Source organism: Rhopalosiphum padi, chromosome 4 (genome assembly GCF_020882245.1).
Source record: "Rhopalosiphum padi isolate XX-2018 chromosome 4, ASM2088224v1, whole genome shotgun sequence".
NCBI lineage: Eukaryota > Metazoa > Arthropoda > Insecta > Hemiptera > Aphididae > Rhopalosiphum > Rhopalosiphum padi.
In genome coordinates, this window is record NC_083600.1 from 14,210,960 (window position 1) to 14,232,186 (window position 21,227).

Sequence of the window (21,227 nt, forward strand, 5' to 3'; positions counted from 1 at the left end):
TTTCAACACTGACGGCTAATTAAATTCTTTTGTTCGTCTAGACATAATCATTTTTATTTAATAATATCATACTTGTGCAATTTTTCAACAAATGTTTTAATTATAAAACACAATTATTATTCGTTTATGTATAATATTTTAACTGTAAAAAAGTTAAAATAATTATTTTTATACCTGTATTTTAAATTTATTAAAATAACGCAATACGTTTAATTATAACAAAATTAAAGTAGAATGCCCGATTTAAGTAATATTTTTTTATAATAGCATAATAATACAAAGTGTATGTCTCTGGTCGAATCTGGGTATCATGGAAAACTGAATTCGTTTTGTATACTAAAATGGAGTTGGTAGCTGGACAATACTGATTTAATAATCGTCACATTTGCAAGGTGGCGTCTCTAAAAGTTCTTTTACTAATTTTTCTATGTCCTATTTAATAACAAAAATAATATGATTAAAACAATTAATTCAATATTATTTATTTATAAATATTAGTATTTAATATTATTATTAATTTTATTATTTTATTTTTTAGTTAATATTTAGTGTTATTATTATAACTTAAATCATCATTCATTTAAGCTTCCACTTTATATACTTGGTTATACTTGTATATTTGAAATTGGTACATTATATTAGGATAAATTATGATATTTTCAATAAAATTATTAGATAAATCCATATTAAGTATATACCTACATTAAAAAAGTTAAATTATAATTATGCAGTCTTATATGAGTTGAATTTTATCATTGTTTTACGATAAATAGTTACTTTTAATTAATAGGTTCACTATTTAAAAAAAATCACACATTTTGAACACATTAATGTTCTTAATTGTAAAAATCTTAAACACATTAATTTCTGGTTTTATGTAAAAACTAAAAGATTAATATTTATACCTATAAATTAAACTTTTATGTTATCATTCTATTTCTATTACTATTTTTAAAACGAATGCAGTAATGGACACAAATTAAAATTAATATTTACTTTAAAACTGTCTATTGCTGAAAATCGTTGAACAGGACATCCTTCTCTGTCTACTACAAATTTTGTAAAATTCCATTTTATACTTCTGAAAAATGAACACTCTCATTATTAATGATTAAAATCTGCAGTACAAAAAATATGATGAATTTAAGTGTTGGCAGCATTACTTGGAGTTGAAGGTGCCTGGTAACTTATTCGTGAGAAATCTGTAGACCGGATGTTGTGCTTTACCATTTACGCATATTTCCGAAAACACTTCGAATTCAGGATGGTTTTTTGCCAATAGTTCTGCTGCGGTATTCCCACCGATATTCTATTATGAGTATTTATGTTTACAAATATTATTTTTAATGACTCATAAGTCATAATTAATAAGTTATATATATTTATATGTATGCGAGTTTTATTAACACTTTGATTCACCAAGTACGCTCACCCTTATTTTTTTTTAATAATAATAAATTTATTGAAATTTTGATTATGGAATTTTTAATTATGTTCAAAGAACATAATATTTTAAAATTCTTTATCTTTTTGTATTACTTAAGGAATCTTGGGATGATACAAACTTCTATTTTTTCAAATGAGAATCCCTCCCCCATTTCACTGTAAATTATTTAGTTAGTAGATATTTTGTTTTTGGAAATGTTTATGTACCTAATCTAAAATTCAAACGATAATTTTTAAGTTATTAAAATGTATAATATATTGATGATAATAGTCTTTATAAAATTATAAAATAAATTAAATTTTTGATCTTGTATTTATTTAACTTAAATAGTTTTAAAAAATTACAAATATTAAAAAGTTAAGTAATACTAATTATTACAGTTTTATATTAACCATAGTTTACCATATCTTCCAAACCCATCATCGTGAACCTATTATCTTAGTATACTAAGTAACTCAAAACTACAATTTCGAATTTTGATTATGATACGTCAAAATGTTTAGAAAATTATCCATAAAATATCTTACTGATAAAAAAGATGCATCTCATTTGAAAAACAGAAACCTTGTGTATCCAAAAAAATCTCAAAAATATGAAAAATGGTATTTAATTTTAAAGTTTATTTAAAAACTTCACAAATAAGATTATGAATAACTGTATTATTAGCGAAAAAAATAGGGTGATCATCCTCAGCGATTTATTCAATATATACAATTTTATGATCTCTTAATATTTTAGTGAATTATAACCGTCATATATTGTAGTATAGACATTTTTATAAGCTTTGTCAATAAACAATAAGCTCGGAATTTTCAACTTTTAAAAGCACAAAAACTTATCTATACCAACATATAATTTAACGTCAACTGATGATAACAATAATTTATATTAATTAATCTAACGTGCGGTTCATATTATATATATAATTATATTATATATTCATACCTCTAAGAAATCGTTGCTGGGAAATATCAGTATCGTTAAGCCTTGATTTTTGTACTTTTTAGACAGTTCGGAAAGAGCGCACACATTGTCGTAGGTGAAACCACATGCAGATGCGTAATTTACAATGATCAATACTTGTCCACTGCAATCCAAATATGCATATTCTGTTATCATATATTATTATATGTACCAGTTATATCACATAGTGTATACTATAATACATATTTGTGTAAATTAAGTCTTTTAATATGATAAAATATTATTTTTATATTATTTTTTTTTTTATTTTTTGTGAAGGAGCTGTGTCAGTAACTTACTAACAAAACAATAATATGTACCCAGCGGCGGATTTACGCATACGCAACTTAGGCACGTGCCTAGGGCGCAAATTTGTATAATTACCTATTTAATATTTTTTTACTTTTTAGTGTATTATATTTAATATTCATAATATTTATTAATTTATTAATGAAACTTACATATTGAATATTTTTATTTAATACCTTTTTATATAGTATTTAGCAGTGGCGGCTCGTGTGCTTTGAAAGTGGTAGGGCGATATAAAATTTCTTATTTATGGAAAGTATCGAACACAAATAATATTAATAATAGTTATTTAATTAAATTAATTTAATACATATATAATGATAATGAAATAATAAAATAATAATTGATTACGAGTTACGACGGCAAAAAGTAAATAATAAACACACGCAAGTTCGGAATCCGTGCATATCGGGGTATCAGGCGATTAAAATCATCGCCCCGGTGGCAGTGTTATTATTGTGTTCCCCCTTCTAAGTTGTTGTATTCCGATCATAGTTATGACGGACGACTTTTAACATCGCCCAAGAATCGCATTCGCTGCTCGCGGATTTCGGCAAATTGTTATTGGTAATCGTTTCTCAGAAATTGTAAACTTCCATTATCTGATAATGTTTTCATAATATTTCTTAGTGTAAATATAGGAAAAATAATTTTTATTTTTGACAATAATATTATACTACAATATAAATTTGAAATTTTTTATTAAACTTATAAATTAGTAATAAATAATAATTTTAGAAGGGGGGCGACCGCTCCGTCGTCCCTATCTACGAGCCCCCACTGGTATTTAGAATTTACTTTATAATAATTAACTATAGATATTTAGGCAATAGCAATATTTTAATTTTTATATAAGAAACGGTAATCGTCGGCGATACCTAGTATTATATCTATATCTATATATATTGTTATTGATTTGTCAAACATATTTTATTTTCATAATTTTATTTCATGAAATATTAATTAATTCTATTTATATGGAAAATGGTTTATCGACAATAATAAAAATAATATAGTAATATTATTATTAGAAATGAAGCAAATGAACTAATAAAATGAACTCATTAGAAATTAGAATCATGTTAGTTATGACTTTATGAGGGGTTTTTACTTAGTCTATTAACGTTGCAAGTACTAAAAAGTTACAAACATAGACACAAATTTGATTGAATTTTAGGGAGGACTATATTTAGTAATATTGTTGCAAAATAGGTACCTACCTATTAAATTAATTGAAAAATGTTCAATAGTTTTCAGGGGTTTTCGATTAATCTATAGTTAAAACACGTCAATTTTGATTGTTTTGACGTAGATACTTCAGCTATATGATAGTTTAATTAGATTAATAGAGCAGACTCATGAAAATGTTGATGATTTTGATACGAAAGTATTAGCAAAAGCGGTTAATAAGAAGTACAATTTGTACAATTTACAAAATAACTACAAGAATAGTTTTTCATGATAAATCTGAATCTGAGTATGTAAATTTATGGGCACGAGAGAATTTTAAAATACATACATTCGTTCCCATTTTATATAAATTACATCATGAACTAAAAATTAGGCGACATGCGTATGATTTTTTCTGTAAACCATTTACATTTTAACACAACATTTTAATCAATAAATTAGAAAATCGATTAAATTACTTCAAAATATTTATACAAATAATGTAGAATTTAATGATTTTGTAAATTAAGTTTTATATTTAAAAACTCACGTCAATATATATTTTACTGAGGAAAAATACAATCTGCTAGGACTTCAAATATTTCGGCGTGAAAAAGCCCTAACAAATTTAGCTAAACATAGAAATAGTATAACGTGTTATTACTTCCAAAGTTGTGTTTTTGAATATGGTTATGCATAATTTTTTTTCGGTTACGATGAACAGTGTTGTAATGCCTAGAGGCAGAAAAATGGTCCGCTCCTATTCTTCATCTAAACTTTGCAGTTTAGTGGTTAGATCGAACCGAAATTGTTCTGCTTTTAGCGTGTGCACCAATTATAAAAATTTAGAACTTATGTGACACGACTGACACGCACTTACGCATATTCATTCAAGCAAATATCCTGTCCATTAGGTTTTTGTACGGTGTAATCATAAACATTGTCAAATGTGTTCTCATCACTGTATTCCAAACACGATCTGTCGGTGTCGATTGACTCGTTTGGTAACGATTCTGAAAAGTCGGCCGACCGCTCAGATTGCCAGTCAAAAGGGTCGTATGCTTTGTAAATGTCAGCAGAAATTGGTGCTGTCTGCGATAAAAATAAATAAATAAATTGAATAACCTGTAAAGTATGTTTTTGGCATAATACAGTTTCAAAAAATAAATTGTTTACGCTCACAGATAATTCATCAGGTTATATTTACGTCTGAAGCTCTGAACCTACAACAATAACCCGTGGTATAGAATGTTCCAATCATATAATATATTGTTAATTATTATATAGGTATTCTCTCATAGGTACCTATACGCCCATACGCATAAAACAACTTTAAAGTTATTTCCTTAAATTTCGTTTTTAAATATGTATGGAACTAATAAATATTAGATTCTGAGAGGAGCTTATAAAGCTATAACATTATAAATGTACGCAGTACGCATGATGTATATTGATTGATTTAAAAAAAAATAATTTGCAAATTATCATAACACATTTTCGTTCAGCAGAATGCATTTTGTGATGTTACTTTAATATTAGAGTAAATTTACTTATTATCAAATTTAAAGGTAAGAATATTATCTAGACATTGACATATTATGCTTTTAATGATATTATTTTAAAGTGAGTTACAGCTATGTAAAATATTACAACTTTAAAATTATAATATCAATAAAATCATAAAAGTACAAAATGATTTTATAATTTAATTTAAATTTAACACCTTAATTACTCTGACCTACTCAATGATAAGTTACAATATAGAAACAGCTAGAGCTTAATATACTGTATAAAAATATCGTAATGCCACTTTTTTTGTATTGCGCACGCTTTAAACAGCAGATATTGAACAAGACGACATATTGATACGTGAGAACATATATTCGCCCATTCTATTTCAATAAAAATTACCATTCATATGTTTTTAACCAGGTTTATTATTTAAATGTTTAATTGATTTAAATATAGTTAATTACTTATAACATAATATATATTTTGTTAAATAATTATCGGATACCGTGGTCGAAAAAAAAAACAAAAATCTTGTCAATGCTTAACCATATTAAAATTTCTCAAACTTTAATTTGTTAATTTAAAAAAATTATGTAAATGCTATTACAAAATATTAGTTGTTACACATTTAATTTAATTCCGTAATAGTTCGTATGGGTCCTAATTTGGAACCTATATACTATACAGCAGAAGTGAGGTTGCTGGTTTTTAGTTATTAGGTAACTTAAAAATAATAAAACTATAGAATGTATATGTTCTAGTTCCTAGTTTCAAATTCTATAGTTAGACAGTTAGAATATAATATGCCTATTATTACCTATATCTATATTTTACAATCGAGACTATATATAATAATTGAATGTACTACTAAAAAACAGTTAAATCCTAATGGTATTTGAATTTAAACACATTTGTACTGAACTTCATTAAAAATCGTACAAACATGATTATCAAAATGTGTAATGCATACATTATTCGTATACGCATGACTCATTAATATATACCTATATATAAATTAATAGATATACCATGGTTGTGTTTAAACAGCTCGCGATAACCGCGTCTGGTGTGTGAAGTTCCTGCACTTGCTGCAGGCGTCTACCATAATATAACGTAGTGTATACAATATACATGGATATGTCGTATGTGTGAGTTTGAGTGTATATAAAATACTAGACCTTTAACGCTTTAACGGTGGCTGTGCAGGTGGCGGTGTTGGCGGAGCTCCTCTCATTTCGGCGCACGCGCATTCCACCCCCGGCACTAACGTCTTCGCGCAGCGGGAAACTTTAACGGCCTGCCGTTAAGCTCTCTGCCCACCACCATCGATGAGAAGGAGGTTAAAAAAAGCGGCGCGTCCTTCCCGAACGACTGCAATGATATAATATAATCGCGTCCCGAGCGCTACGATTGGCGAGTGCCTCGAATTTTCACCCCTCCTGTAGCGCTTGTGTTTGTGTGTATATATATATATATATATATACTTAAGCTAAATTACAGCCAGGGGAACAAAAAAATAAAAACATCGTGCTATGGAATCCGTTACGACGTATCTGATAAAAAAAAATAAATAAATAAGGCTTTCGGCTTCGGTTCCGGGTGCGCGCTGCTGCAGTTATACGACAACGGTGGACTTACTTTTGCGCAGTCTCATGTGTACGGCGTCGATATATATACGGAGCAATACTCTGGTGATCGATGACGGGGTGGGTCGGGGAGAGTGGTTGAACGTACTTATAGTTTACATTTTTCCTAATTAAGAATAAATTGTTCAATATATGAATATAATATATATAGATAATTGTATACAATAAGCTTAAGTGATGTTTAGGTTATAATATAGTAATAATAGTTTCTCAAGTCAATAATCTAAAAATTCTAATATTAGAGAAGACGGAATCTGCATACACTATATATAGTATATCATATACATATCATGAAGGTCCTGATGCGTATTTAACACAGACTTTGAAAGGGCGATTCTGATTCGGAGTCTGTGGTTGCCGGTTGGTTTAAATCGTACAAATGAGTAATTAGCGCGTGATGAATGCTTTCATACATAATTTTCCTCTCCATTTTTACATAAAAAAATGTAGATGATTTACAATTAAAAAAAAAAACTTATGATCAAACCATACTTAGATTAAAAGAATATGATATACAATATACCGTGTGTTTAATTTTATATATTTTCAAACACTCAGTAGATCTCTAACAAAACAAGTTTGGCCACGTCTGGAATCTATAATATTGGTAATATGTACATATTGTATTTTATTGGTATGCGTAACACGAGTTGACAAACACTTAAATTTGTTTATGTATAGACGACATTTAGTTTAGAGGATTAAATCGTTTAAAAGGTAGAAAAAGAGTACAATAAGTAAATCTATCTATATATAGTTGCACTGCTTGACATATGATGATTTATTTATCATATATACAAATACTTGACCATAATGTATAGGTACATTGTCGACTTTTTGGTTAGGACCTATAATGCAGAGTCCGGGACTTAAGCTGGATATGCAATATAAAATAAAATTGTGAAAAAATTGAAATTGCGAATGTACTCGTACCTATTTGTATATACCTACAATATACGTATATATGATACAACATGGTCGAATTCACCATGCAGTTAACTTTAATGTCCTTCACGCGTGGCGTTATATTACTATATATGTATAAATATACTGCCACCGTATCTCGCATGCAAATTGTTCGTAAGTCATTTCCCTATAACTTATAAGTATTATTGGACGCGTATTGCTAGTGCGTAAAAAGAATATTGCCTGTCGCACGTGTAATCGTCATGTGCGGGAAATATATAATCATAAAACGTACTGAATTGTTGGTCTACATCTTATAAGCTTCGGCGCTCGAAAGATATATAAAGTGAGAGAGACCGCACGATAAGTATAATGATTCTTATGAGTGGTATTTTTCTTTTTTTAGTAATTTGTTAAAAACATTCGATTCGGAAACTGAGCCATTTTCGCTTGCATATCCGTGCGATATTCGTTGTAGAGCACTATATCATCACTAAGACATTTACTGTAGTTCAATACATCATAATGTAGGTACATGATATTGTAAATATGGTGTATATATATTTATGCGTATTATAATATTAGCTATATAGCTATACACGGTTGACGCATTCATCTTGATGCGACGCATTTTATGTTATACGTTTGTTTGAACACACGGTTAAATATGGGACGCGGGGGCGTGATACCGTGTGATGCGATGTTGACGTGTACATGAGTAAACAATAATCGAACTGTATAATAAGCATAATATATTATGATACATGCGATTTGACTGCCTTGTATGCGATGTGTTTGTTTGAATTTGTACTTACATATTAAAATGTATATATTATGTATATTCTCTACTCGTCTCCAGCCTATACGCGCACATAACTATTTGAATTCTTAATGAACATTAGTAATTCCAATTTAAAAATATCTACATAAATTAGCACAATTTGAATATACTTCGGACGGCTCGAACCACTTATTTCCAAGAAACAGAAAAAATAAAAATATTTTGTTTATTTCTAGGTCTGGTAAGCAAAAACATATATTATGTTTTATGTATACAACAATAATAATTAATATACCTAAACCTATCTACTAATAACTGTTATATTTGTTATTTTATAGTTTGAATGGTCTACAATTCAATATATTTTAAAGTAACAAATAATATTTATAGCACGAGACAATTGAATAGTGATAAGAGGAATGCATACGGGACAAAGTTTTTCCAAATGAGTCTCTACACATCAGGTGCATTGGTGCTAACCATGAAAAACGTTTCAACAATTACAAAACGGGTAACTAAATCTACCGCATAGTAGCTTTTAAATTTATCTACTTCGTCATTTAGAAGATCACTCTAGTGAACGCGTTAAATTCTATGATGAATTATTGTGTCCAGTGGCATGTCGAACTATTTTTACTACGGCGTAACCTGTTTGAGCCCGAATCCATTTATCGTAGCTCATTTGCGCCCCATATCATAGCCCATATGCTCACGATTCAGATTAGATAAAAATCGTGCAACGTTGCCATTTATTGAGTATATTGGCGTGTCACTATAAAATCTAAAATAATATTTGATCGTTTCCCATGCTAATTGACAATCACACACTCGTACCCATGATCCGGAAACTGAAGAAAGTTTAAATTACTAACTTATTAATTTATAATTTAATGCAATATAAATAATAATAAGATATATAATAATACAATATGTATACTAAAGGAGCTAAGATTTGAACATAACACTCGGCACCCACCCCCATTTTATTTAAATGTACCTACCTACCAAAACTGCTAGTTTTGTTCATATTGTACCTAACCTTTGAACATTCACACGTGAAATTCTATGATGTTATAATCTATGTTGACGATCTCTTAGAACAACGTTAAAATATGTCCATGTTCAATGTTTATTACAGAGCGATAGTACAACTAGTACAAGTTTATGCATTTAACGTGTTATAGATAGTACTTAGTTCTATTTAAATTAATATAAATTATTATGTATTCTGATTTTTCTTCTTCGTACATTTTAAAAATGATTAATTATGCTATTATCATATAATATTACAGTATTACAGTATAATATAATAGATAAATAGATTTAAATTATTCTGAATATTTTAAAAATGTCACTGATGGTAAAAAGTTTCAAGTATCTACGATTAATATTTTTTGAATTACAATTTATATAACTTTTAACTTAAAAAGCTTATAAAAAAATAATGGAATGTATTTTCAATGTTTTTGAATATCTGCAAGAAAAAAACTTTCGAGGAACCTTGTACTGAGTTTTCAACTTATTGACTCAGGTCTCAGAAACAAAATTTGTATCAACATAGTTTGAAAAAAACCCAACATTTTTTTAATGAAATATCTATAGGTAGTACCTAGTAGGTACCTACCTACCCATAAAAAGCGTCCGTTAAACGATATTATTATAATTATTGTTTATTATAGTGTAGTGTTGCAATAAAAAACATATTCAACCGCAGACATTAAGATAAACCGGCCGGATGGTGTGTCATGTACTCATGTGTGTACATAATATACAAATTAAATATTATTATTTATTGCTATTTTAATGACGATAATACCTATATTGTGTCCAATGGCCATCACATAATTAATATTCCATAGGTGTGCCTAATTACACGCATTAATTTACCTATATGCGAATATAATATCTATATAATATGTACCTACTTATTATAAATTAAAACATACGTAGTTTCTACATTCTCTATAATAGGTACAATTTAATATTATAATTTATAATTAACAATACGGGTGCTGTACTAGATGTTTGTGAGGAAATGAGTGGTTTTACAGAATTGACGGTTGGTTACAGTCGTTACAGACGAAAACACATGTCGTCTTCCGTTCTGTTTCTTTTTCCAAAATTAGTATAATATAATGTACATCTACTACCTACTGGCTACTACCAAATACATTCCAAGACATATACAGGGAGATTCTAGAGACATAGGATAGAGAACTTATACCAGTTAGGTATACATCACTAGCTACATTTAGAATAATTCGATAAAAATCCAATTTTTAAAACGGTACCTATAGTGATTTTTAGATTTCTTTTAATGACATTTTACTATAATTCTAAATCGTTTTTTAACTAATGTAGCTTTAAAAGTTTAAAATACTTATTATAAAAAAATATTTTAGTTTTCACAATTACTCAAAGAATCACTCTGTAACCTGTATTAATATATTATATACGTATTATAGTCCATTTTAATTCAACAATGTTACTAAAACTTTATGCATTATTCAACTGGCTACAATTCGTCGCTAACAAACGTAAAGTAAAAATTAGCAATAGCAGGTACCACTATGTGTCTATATTTACATAATACATACCGCCTTATATGTATTATTTTCATGTAGATACATCCGAGAGTATTACAAAATGTTATATTTTTACATCTGTCGAGTCGTTACAGCATTTTGCGACAGGTGGGTTGGTCTATTTTCTATATTAATATATCGTACAACAGTCGTACATTATAACGGCGTACTTACTTATAACAGTTATAACTATTTACTTGTTGTAGGTATTGATATAAATAATACCTATGTCCTATATTATAAGTATATATTATTATACAAAATATAGGAAACATTTCTATTTTTCTTTCTTTTTGGAAACGATCTCAATAAAGACAATTTGGTTTGAATATTAAAAAAGAAAATTAATTTTACGCTAATTGCAATAACATTTGTATTTTGTACCATAATATATGAATAAATACTATACTACCTACCGACATATATTAGATATCGATCAATTTTTTTGATTCCTATTGGTACCTACTACCTTCCTTCCAAGTTGTAATGTATAATATATAAAACATAGGTGGGTATGCTTAGGGTTTTTGCTTAGTAGATATCTAATAATCTAATTATTTACTATAGTATTATTCCAAGTAAGTATTTGGTGTTAGTTATTATAGTTATCATCATAATGTCATTAAATGTCATAGGTATACATATACATCGTTGTTTTTCTAAATTAGGTATCTAATCAGTAATTACGGAAACAGTTGAAAAAGTCTTATTAAATCATCAAATTGTATAATGTAATGTACTTGCTGCTTTTTAAAATATCTATAGATATCAAATTATAGTAGGTATACTATATTAAACTATAACAATATTATATTGTAATAACTATAATAAATGTAAAGTAGTGCTTTCATAGGTAGCAGATTACTACATGAAACTATAAGTAGGTATAAGGCATACAGCGGATGCAATATCTAATTTAGGTAGCTGGTGCCGTTGCAGATGATAGTAACTCGTATAGTAGATATATCTATAGGTACCTATATTATACAATAGTTATAGATATTTCAGATATTTAAGTACATGCAATTTGTTCGTATTTTAGTGTAAATAGGTAAATATATTTATAAAATAAATTCAAAATCACTGTTTAATGGTACCTTCTATTACAGATTTTGTTTTTATGCAATATCATTTTAAAAAAACATGCATCAACGCCACTGTGGCACTGTACCTATATATTATTAAGTATTTAAATCTTGTAAGGCCGTTAACTGTAATAATATACATACAAACTGAACGATGATTATAATTAATAACATTTAAAGTCAACTAGGTACCTCTACTTAGTTGAAATAAGATAAATTGGATCTTTATGCATTTAATCGAACATTTAGACACTAATTAAAAATTGTTTTTGTCGTATAATGTCAACGAATAATAGGCATAATTTATTTAAAAAAAATAGATATTGATTATTAAACATTTTTTCATACAAATATGAAATATAATAATTTATTGCTCAATAAATATTTGATATATTTGCACAAAAATACAATTTTGTTTAAAACAATAATAAATAAAATAACGTTTAGTGTATTTCTAACCAACAAAATTTTAGGTGAAATTCTAATAATGTAAACGTTAAATAAATATTTTGTTCAAATGTGTCTATGATATTGTGTATAGTAGGTTTGTTTACATATTACATGAATATAAACACCGTATGCATAAAACAATGAACATAAAAAATTTGAATAGGTATTTTATTATTTTTTCCCATAAAACCATAAATCAATGTTTTGAATAAAAGGGAAAAGTAGGTTACTGCTTTGCTGTACTCCAAGTATCGAGTGTAACTCGTCATTGTGTAAGACACTGTAAAGTACCTATGCATTAAATTTGAATTCAATAATGAACCGTTACATATGAAAAAATATTCTAATTCATTTTACAATTAGTATTTTAGTAGGTTAAATTAATTTTTGTCGAAAACATTGCATTTATTAATATTTAATTATTATAATAATATATAATATTAACTGTATCATAGTAATTTACATTTGAGTTAGACTTACCGCAGAAGGCAGAACAATAAAATAGATTTGTAGTATAAATGTAGAATTAGACAATACCATATATAAAAATATTGTTTAGGTATTTTAGTTTCAGTAAGTGCTATTTGAGGAACCTTTTATTAATTTTTCTATAAAAAAATTTGTATTTATATTTAATAACTAAAAAATAAAAACCATAACGACTTGTATTCAATTTTTAAGTTAATTGACTTTTTTAAGTATCAATACATTCTACAATAATTTATTTTTTGATAACAATAAAATAAAAAAACAATTGTTATTGAAAATTTGTTTTGAATTTCCAATTAATAAGTATAGGGAATTTTTCATTTTTCTACCATTAAAGATACTCAAGTTGAAAATTGTTTTCTACTATAAACTGTGTACAATATATCCATAAAAAATACACACATATTGTAATAATTCATCACTCAGTATAAAAAAAAATAATTATATCAGGTAAATAACAAACCTAAATGTAATAAATACATTTATACATTTTAGCAGGTGAAGTAAACCAGGTAATACATTTAAAGTATAACCTAAAGTAATTTCAACAGTTTTAATAAATTACTTACCCAAAATGATAAAACGGCAAAAATTAAAAGAATATATTCTTGAGCCTTCATTTTTTTTTCTTATAAAAATTAACTTTCAAATTATTTGTATGGCGATTATAACAGTATTGACAATATTTTAAATGCAGCTGCTCTTTGATACTTATAGATTTATGCAGCTGCCAAGCTGGGCAAGCTGACAAAATGACAGGATACATGATTTAGTAAACAATTGGTAAATAAAAACAAATAATTGATCTGATCCATATTTTAACAAACAAAAAGTACGCATACACATAATTATTGCTTTATACATCAAAGATCAAAATTATGATATTATACAAATAAAGAATTCTAAAAACAAATAAATAAAATAAAAATAATTCTTAATAGCCAATATAAGTATTACATCTTGCAGCCTTATTAATGTTGTGAAAAACAAATTGAATTACTTTATAGATTAAATTGAGATATAAATGATTACACATCATTGTTTTGATCATTAAGGTTTAAAAATATTTTTCCAAATTCTTTTCCAGGCCCTGAAAAAAATAATAAATAATATTATAATAAAACCATACATTTTTGATGAATTATATTTAAGTTTATTTTACCCTTGTCTTGTACTTATTACTTAATACAAATTATTATTGCTTAATTTATTTAAATAAGATAATATTTAAGATATTTATGAAAATAGGTTAGAGAACTACGACATAACAATTTTGAACAATAAATTTGCAGTTGTATTGAATTTATGGCGACAATAATAAATAAGGAAGATACTTTTTCATATATTATTTACATTGTGTATTTTTAATTTTGCTTTCTGATTTTTTTGTTTTGAATTTAAAAACTTTTATTATGAAATGAAAATGTATTTTATTTTAATAAAATAAAAAATTAATTAAATTAACTTTTAAATATTAATACACTTAAAATATATTATAAGTTATTTAGTTAATCTGAGATAAAAATTAAAAAAATAGTTTATTAACTTATATTATGTAAATTAATTAAATAAAAAACCATATTACCAAAGGGCTAACATTCGCAGCATGCCTCTCAACTGGTTGACCGTCTTTGTCAACAATGAATTTGGTGAAATTCCATTTAATAGAACTGAAAGATAAAAATAATACACATGGAATTAAAATATTTAAATAAATATTAATAATACATGTTTCCAAGACACATAAAATCGTATTTATTACAAGTCTCTATTAATAACTTCTAAGTATCTATAAATTATATTTAATTAATTTTGAGTGTTCTCATTTTATTATTAACATTATTAACATGAATGTCAAATTTTGATTAATAAATTCAATTTATTTATTTTATATATTTTATGAGCATATATTTTAATGGTTTTTAATGCTTTAAGTCTAAAAAAAGTAAAATTTATGCTGAATTCTTCCACTTTTGTGAGTAATAAATAATGGACTATAAGTTTACAAACTCTGCAAAATATAACTTATTTTTAATTGTTTGTACCACAAATTAAATTTTCATTTGAACAGTATTAAGAAAAAAAGCAGTTAACATTTTTGTTCATGTTTGTGTAAGTGAAAGAAAAGATTAGAGTTAAATCATCAACATTATAACAAGAAGTTGAGGTTTAAACATGAAATATAATATCAAACATATGCCTTTCCTACCAGCCCTACACGTGATCATTCAATCCATGAAATTCTTCATCAACCAATCAGATATTGATATTTCATAAATCAAGGATCCAACAAATTGCATAGTTAGTTCTGGTGAACTGGTGAGACTCAGTGTATTTTCCCAATCATAGAAAAATTCACAGTGTCAAATCGTAAAATCAAAGTGGGTAGATTTGATGTTTGGACACATTCTCTACAAACTTGATGGGGAAATATGTGATTGGGTGATTAAGAATTTTATGGACTAAAAGATTGTGTGTAGGGCTAGAAGGAGGGAGCGAGCCATATGCCTAATATTGTTTTTCGTGTTTAAGCCTCAACCTCTTCTGAAGAGAATGATATGTTTTTATTTGTTATTTTTACATAAATAAATTTTATCTAAAAGTTTTAAATCCAGCGTTCTTTTAGAGGCACCCTTTAATTAAATAACTATAAATAATATTATAACTATGCTCTATTATGTAAAATAAAGTAAAAAAAAAAATGTAATATTTAAAATTTATCAATTAGAATATATTCTGAAAAGTAAGTACTACAACAACAAACAATACATTATTATTTCATAAATCATAAAATATAAAATAAATATTTATATATCTAAAGAATCATTCAAATATTCATTGTCAGTACATTAAAATGAAATCACCATATTTACTTACTCAATCAACAAACCACCTTGTTTTGATTTCAAATACTTCCACAATGGATGTGCGTCATTGCCATTAACATCGATTTTTTCAAATATGTCAAATTTAACATTTTTTTTTGCAGTAAAGCTACAAATATTTTCAGCATCACCAGGTTCCTATAAAATATGATATTGAATATTATGTAAGCAATGTATTAGGTATTAACTATAAATAAATATATATAATATTAATAAGCAGATGATAACTTTATTTTTTGATCAATGATTACCTGCAGTATTTTTTAAGTTAATTTAATTTAAGGTTTTATTAGATTTTTTAAAAATTGTTTACTGTTTTCAAATTTTATATTAGTTTAAACCAAAATATTTTTTTAAATATAATAATACATATGAATACATAGTAAATATTGAGACTATAATTAAATAAATTTAAACATTTCCTCGAGTTCAGAAAAATTAACAAGTTTAAAAGTTTTCTAGCTGAATGAACTTAAGTTAAATCTATACAAAAATCATTGCAGAAAATAGCTATCTATTGATAAAGTTGTGAACATATAATAATGCAAGCAGTTCTAAATATATTATCGAAATACAAAAAAATTAATTGTAATTCAAAACACATAAATTGATATCCGGTCAATTGCTACCAGGTAGTGGAACATTTACCACCAGTGATAGAATGACATTTTAAAATATAACATTTGAACAATTTTTTTTATTTGTTAAAAAGTTTTTTTTTTCATTTCAACATATTGATTTATCTAATTAAGCATTATGCATTTGTATAATAAGTTTGGATTCCTCATATATCAAAATTAAACATTCACTTATTCAAATATGACTTTAAACATTTAAAAATAATAAATATTGTACATACTATTGGTTGTTCAACAACTAATTATGTTTTTTCAAATAAATAAATTAAAAAAGTTGCTTGTAAGATTTAAAGCTAACAAATCAAGGTGTTTAAATCAATCAATAGTCAATATAAAAATTTATATTTTCATACCTAAACCTCAAAAGATTATACATAAGATTCCTTATAAGTTCATCTTACTGGAATTTAGATAAAAGTTTAACGTAAGGGATATGCTTGTCATTATAAATTATGGGTTGGAATTATTAGCATACAGGAAAATGGTCAAGTGCCAAATGATTTAACTTCATAAAATTACATATAAATTAAACTAATTTGAGTATTATATAAAAAGAAAATTTTACAAAGACTAAAAATAAATTTAAATGACTAATATAAATTATTAAAATTCTCTATTATTATTGTAGTACATTTACCTGTCCCCCAAATTGATTACATGGAAACCCGAGAATTCTTAACCCCTTTTCATGATACTTCTCATCCAGCTCAATTAATTCTTTGTAATGCTTAGATGTATAACCACATTTGGATGCTACATTTACAATGATCAACACAAAACCTCTAAAAAAACAAAAAAGATTAGGTTTTAACAGAAGTTGTTTTGGTATAACACTATATACTTGTATTTTTCCAACGATACATCTTCTCCCTTGATGTCCTTTACTGTGAAATCATACACAGATTTAGCGTTCTTCCAATCTTCAGCCATTTTGTTTGTTGTGCTACTAAGACTTTTGCTCTGAAACTAATGCATATAAATAAAAAAAACTGATTTATTATATAAGATTAAGTAAGCTCAAAGGCTTTGAAAATCTAAGTACATAGTTCACAAAATCAATAAAAATTATTACATAACTATTATTAATACATTACTCACGGGCCAATAAAAGCTTAACACTAAAGCAACAGCCAATACTAATACAAACAAAATGCTACTTGTTGAAATGTTTACCATTGTTAAATTAAAGAATGAATATTAATGTGTGTCAACATTGCCTATAGTTTGTATATTATCAGTAAAAACACCTTGACCTTGGTCATTATAATCATATATATCTAATTATGAGTAGCTAGCAACATTGTAAGAAAATAGTTATCATAGAAATATAATTAATATACCTAGTTAAATACTATAGGTATTTATAAATTTACAATAAAAAAATTTAAAATTAAAATTTATATATATCATACACTGTTAATGTAAATAATAAATTATCTAATTGATAACAACATCAAACAATTTATTCAAAACATTATTTTGAATCAAAACTCAAATATGAAATAGGTAATTCTCTGCTATTTATATAATATATTAAACTATATTAATTTGAAGTACCTATTTCTAAAGTAACTTTAATATATGGTACATTTTAACATTTACAACTGGTATGTACAATTGTATAATATTATAAATCTATACATCAGCTATCATTTCATTTTTATTAATCAAAACCTGACAATAATAATAATGCTAAAACAATTAGCTATTTGTTGACCATTAATTTGTTATTGTCATTATTTACTGGTATGGCACTCATCGTCATAGTAACGACGCCCATGCTAATTGGTTCTGTAATTCTATAGGTATAAATAAATATTATAAACTAAGGTATACGAATATTTATAAGAATAACTAAATTCCTACAATTACTATTGGCTAAACATTTTTAAAGCAGTCAGATTATCAACGCTAATGTCGCTAATAAATAATAATAATATTAATAATTTCAATGGTTTGCATTTTTACGATTAAATTTCGATTATAGAATATGAACAACAATAATTGGCAGGTATAAAAACGAAAATAGTCGTAAAGCGTAATTTCCAAGAATGACACTAGAACAATAATGCATTGATTGCGCATTCAATAATTTCAATATCAAATATTCAAATACCGACGCACACGACTTACAAAGTCGAAACGCCCTACAACCTTACGGTTAGCGAAAATCAAAGAGAAAAAATGTCTAGTCCCGCCCTTTGCCAAATGCCCATCGCATTTTACATTTTTGCCTGCGATTCTTTTGACCACACACACATGAAAGCGCTAACGCTAAGGGACCGGCGAAAATCTCTATGAATATTATCAGGCGACCGACGATCTACAGCGTGTTTAAATGATCAATTTAATGTTCTTTAAGAATTTAAAATGAATTCCAGTACAGATACTCACGATTAACGACGAGGAGACGACAACAGTTGACGGCAACAATCGGCGGAACAACAGGCCCATGCTAGCCAGATAGCGTATTAGCGTCCAGTGTCGCGGTGGTACTCGAAATCGCCGCCGTCGGTGGCGGGGCGAAGGTCGAAGAGTTTAGCGGACGCTATCTACACCGCGCACTCGGTCGTCGGCCGACGGTACTCTGTCCGTGAGATGGCGCTACTAGTTACGCCTATAGTCGAAACATAATTTTAAATTTTGTCGCTTTTACCGGATCGACGGATTTTCGGACTTGCATGCAATATTATTATCAATTGTATAATAATATTATTAAAGAGGACACCATACTCGCATGTTTTTTCTGTCTTACAAACGTACAGCATGAGTCCAGTGACGTATCAAGTGGGGGGAGGGGCACAGGTGCCATGCCCCCCCTCGTTGGCAGTATTTACTATTTTTAGTTTTAAAGATTTATATTTATTCGTATACATGAAAGCATACTACAATATGTCACAAAAAAAGCACCGACAAAATTGCAACTCGCAGATTGGTCAAAATAATTTTGTACAATTGCTACTGTTATAGATACACTTATAATTTTGTTTGGACTGAAACACCCGTTTTTATTATTAAATTACTATTTATTATTATGTACATATATTATATTATTAATAACTGACTGAAAATATAAATAAATTATTTGCATTTAAAACATTAAATATTTGATTTATTTTCTTATTCCTTTTTGATAATAGGTAGTGTATATGGTAAAATTTTAGACAGTGTGTTCCTCCTCCGCTAAAAAAAATTGTGGATACGCCTCTGAGCATGACTGCAAATCTGTGTTCAGTGGGAACAATATTATTATGTGTCGTTAATTTTAACATTAAAGTGAATTGATGTACTGATCCGTATGATCAAACTTAAACGTAAGCCAAGCATTATCCGTGATGTCAGTTGATTTTTATAAACTACATATTCATGAAACGTTTTCAAATTAAAATATCGCATAAAAGCCCAACGAGAGATTATTGCGGACGACGATCTCACATTCTTACCTTCAAGTTTGATCGTATAGGTGCCATACATAAATCACCCTAATATTAGCTATAACAACACAGAATCGGTTTTACTGAACTCAAATTGTCCATGCTGTACGTTTGTAAAACAGAGACAACACGCGTGAGTGTGACGTCCCCTTAACAACTAGATAGGTGTCGGTTTTCATTTTTTTCGTACACACAGTGGTTTTTCTGAGCCCAAACGGTTTTGCTAGCCGGATTGGTGTTCTCCTCCAATGGCCGGTTATTGAAAGAGATGTGTGTGGTTGTAGTACCTATGGTAAAAAGCAAGTCTAAATCGCGATTAAATTTTAGATTGATCAAATGACTACGAAAATGGTTATATAACAATTTATTACACTGTTGTGCGCGCCGTGCAGATGTTGATTATTAATTATTATTATTGTGATGGTACGGCGTAGGTAGTCTATTCACATTTCACACGGGATTGTCATCACAACATCCGCTATTGTCGTGTACCGCGGTGATTTAGAGACTAAGCGGCATAACGAAATTTTTTCTACTCTTGTCGGGTCCGTTCGAAAACAAAACCGAGTTATATTTACCTCGGTTCTTTGGACGTGGTACAATTTTTTTTTTCTAAACGCACAGCATGTAGATACCTATGTCCTATACATGCAATATTTCGTGTTCGGTTACAAACGTCAAGTGACGGAACGGGAGTTTATACTATGCGCATAAATGACCTTTTCACATAGGTACCAATCGCGCTCAACACATTTCATAGTCGGTGGACCAGTTGTGCTCGATTATTTTTAGAGTCTGTAGACCAATTGTGCTAAATAATATATATTGGTCATTTTAAAATATTACGTAAAAGTAATATTTATTATACTCAGTACAGCTTGAGTTACTTTACTTAATTAAAATAAAAACATTATAATAACGATTAAT

At 27.5% G+C, this 21,227-nt stretch overlaps 2 protein-coding genes across 7 annotated transcripts; both read right to left on the reverse strand.

Annotated features, from left to right (window-relative positions):
- Window positions 1-162: 162 nt before the first annotated feature.
- Window positions 163-14,114, reverse strand: LOC132929537 (uncharacterized). Its single transcript, XM_060994931.1, has 6 exons — window positions 13,913-14,114; window positions 4,770-4,981; window positions 2,393-2,534; window positions 1,164-1,309; window positions 997-1,081; window positions 163-432 (listed from the first exon to the last, which is right to left on the reverse strand). The coding sequence occupies exons 1-6, from the start codon at window positions 13,961-13,963 to the stop codon at window positions 370-372; spliced, it is 699 nt and encodes a 232-aa protein (XP_060850914.1). The 5' UTR covers window positions 13,964-14,114; the 3' UTR covers window positions 163-369.
- A 30-nt stretch (window positions 14,115-14,144) lies between these two features.
- LOC132929538 (uncharacterized) lies at window positions 14,145-20,811 on the reverse strand. 6 transcript variants are annotated; one of them, XM_060994933.1, is made up of 8 exons: window positions 20,672-20,811; window positions 20,495-20,587; window positions 19,261-19,483; window positions 17,708-17,832; window positions 17,504-17,648; window positions 16,221-16,366; window positions 14,929-15,013; window positions 14,145-14,433 (listed from the first exon to the last, which is right to left on the reverse strand). In XM_060994933.1, exons 3-8 carry the CDS (start codon window positions 19,318-19,320, stop codon window positions 14,401-14,403), a joined length of 594 nt encoding a protein of 197 aa, XP_060850916.1. In that variant the 5' UTR covers window positions 19,321-19,483; window positions 20,495-20,587; window positions 20,672-20,811; the 3' UTR covers window positions 14,145-14,400. The 6 variants fall into 6 exon arrangements, with proteins under 6 accessions (XP_060850916.1, XP_060850920.1, XP_060850919.1 ...); XM_060994937.1 differs by having other exon boundaries at window positions 20,491-20,587; XM_060994936.1 differs by having other exon boundaries at window positions 20,495-20,605; window positions 20,672-20,804.
- Window positions 20,812-21,227: the final 416 nt, after the last annotated feature.

Excerpts from the sequence above, each read along its gene's own strand:
- LOC132929538 (XM_060994932.1), bottom strand. The coding sequence starts at position 18,042 with ATGGTAAACATTTCAACAAGTAGCATTTTGTTTGTATTAGTATTGGCT. Across the intron at positions 17,649-17,707 it reads GTATCGTTGGAAAAATACAA|AGGTTTTGTGTTGATCATTG; the intron begins GTATATAGTGTT and ends TTGTTTTTTTAG. Across the intron at positions 16,367-17,503 it reads GTAATCAATTTGGGGGACAG|GAACCTGGTGATGCTGAAAA; the intron begins GTAAATGTACTA and ends CATATTTTATAG.
- LOC132929537 (XM_060994931.1), bottom strand. The coding sequence starts at position 13,963 with ATGAAGGCTCAAGAATATATTCTTTTAATTTTTGCCGTTTTATCATTT. Across the intron at positions 4,982-13,912 it reads TTGCCGTTTTATCATTTTGG|ACAGCACCAATTTCTGCTGA; the intron begins GTAAGTAATTTA and ends TTTTTATCGCAG. Across the intron at positions 2,535-4,769 it reads ATTTGCTTGAATGAATATGC|TGGACAAGTATTGATCATTG; the intron begins GTAAGTGCGTGT and ends TTTGGATTGCAG.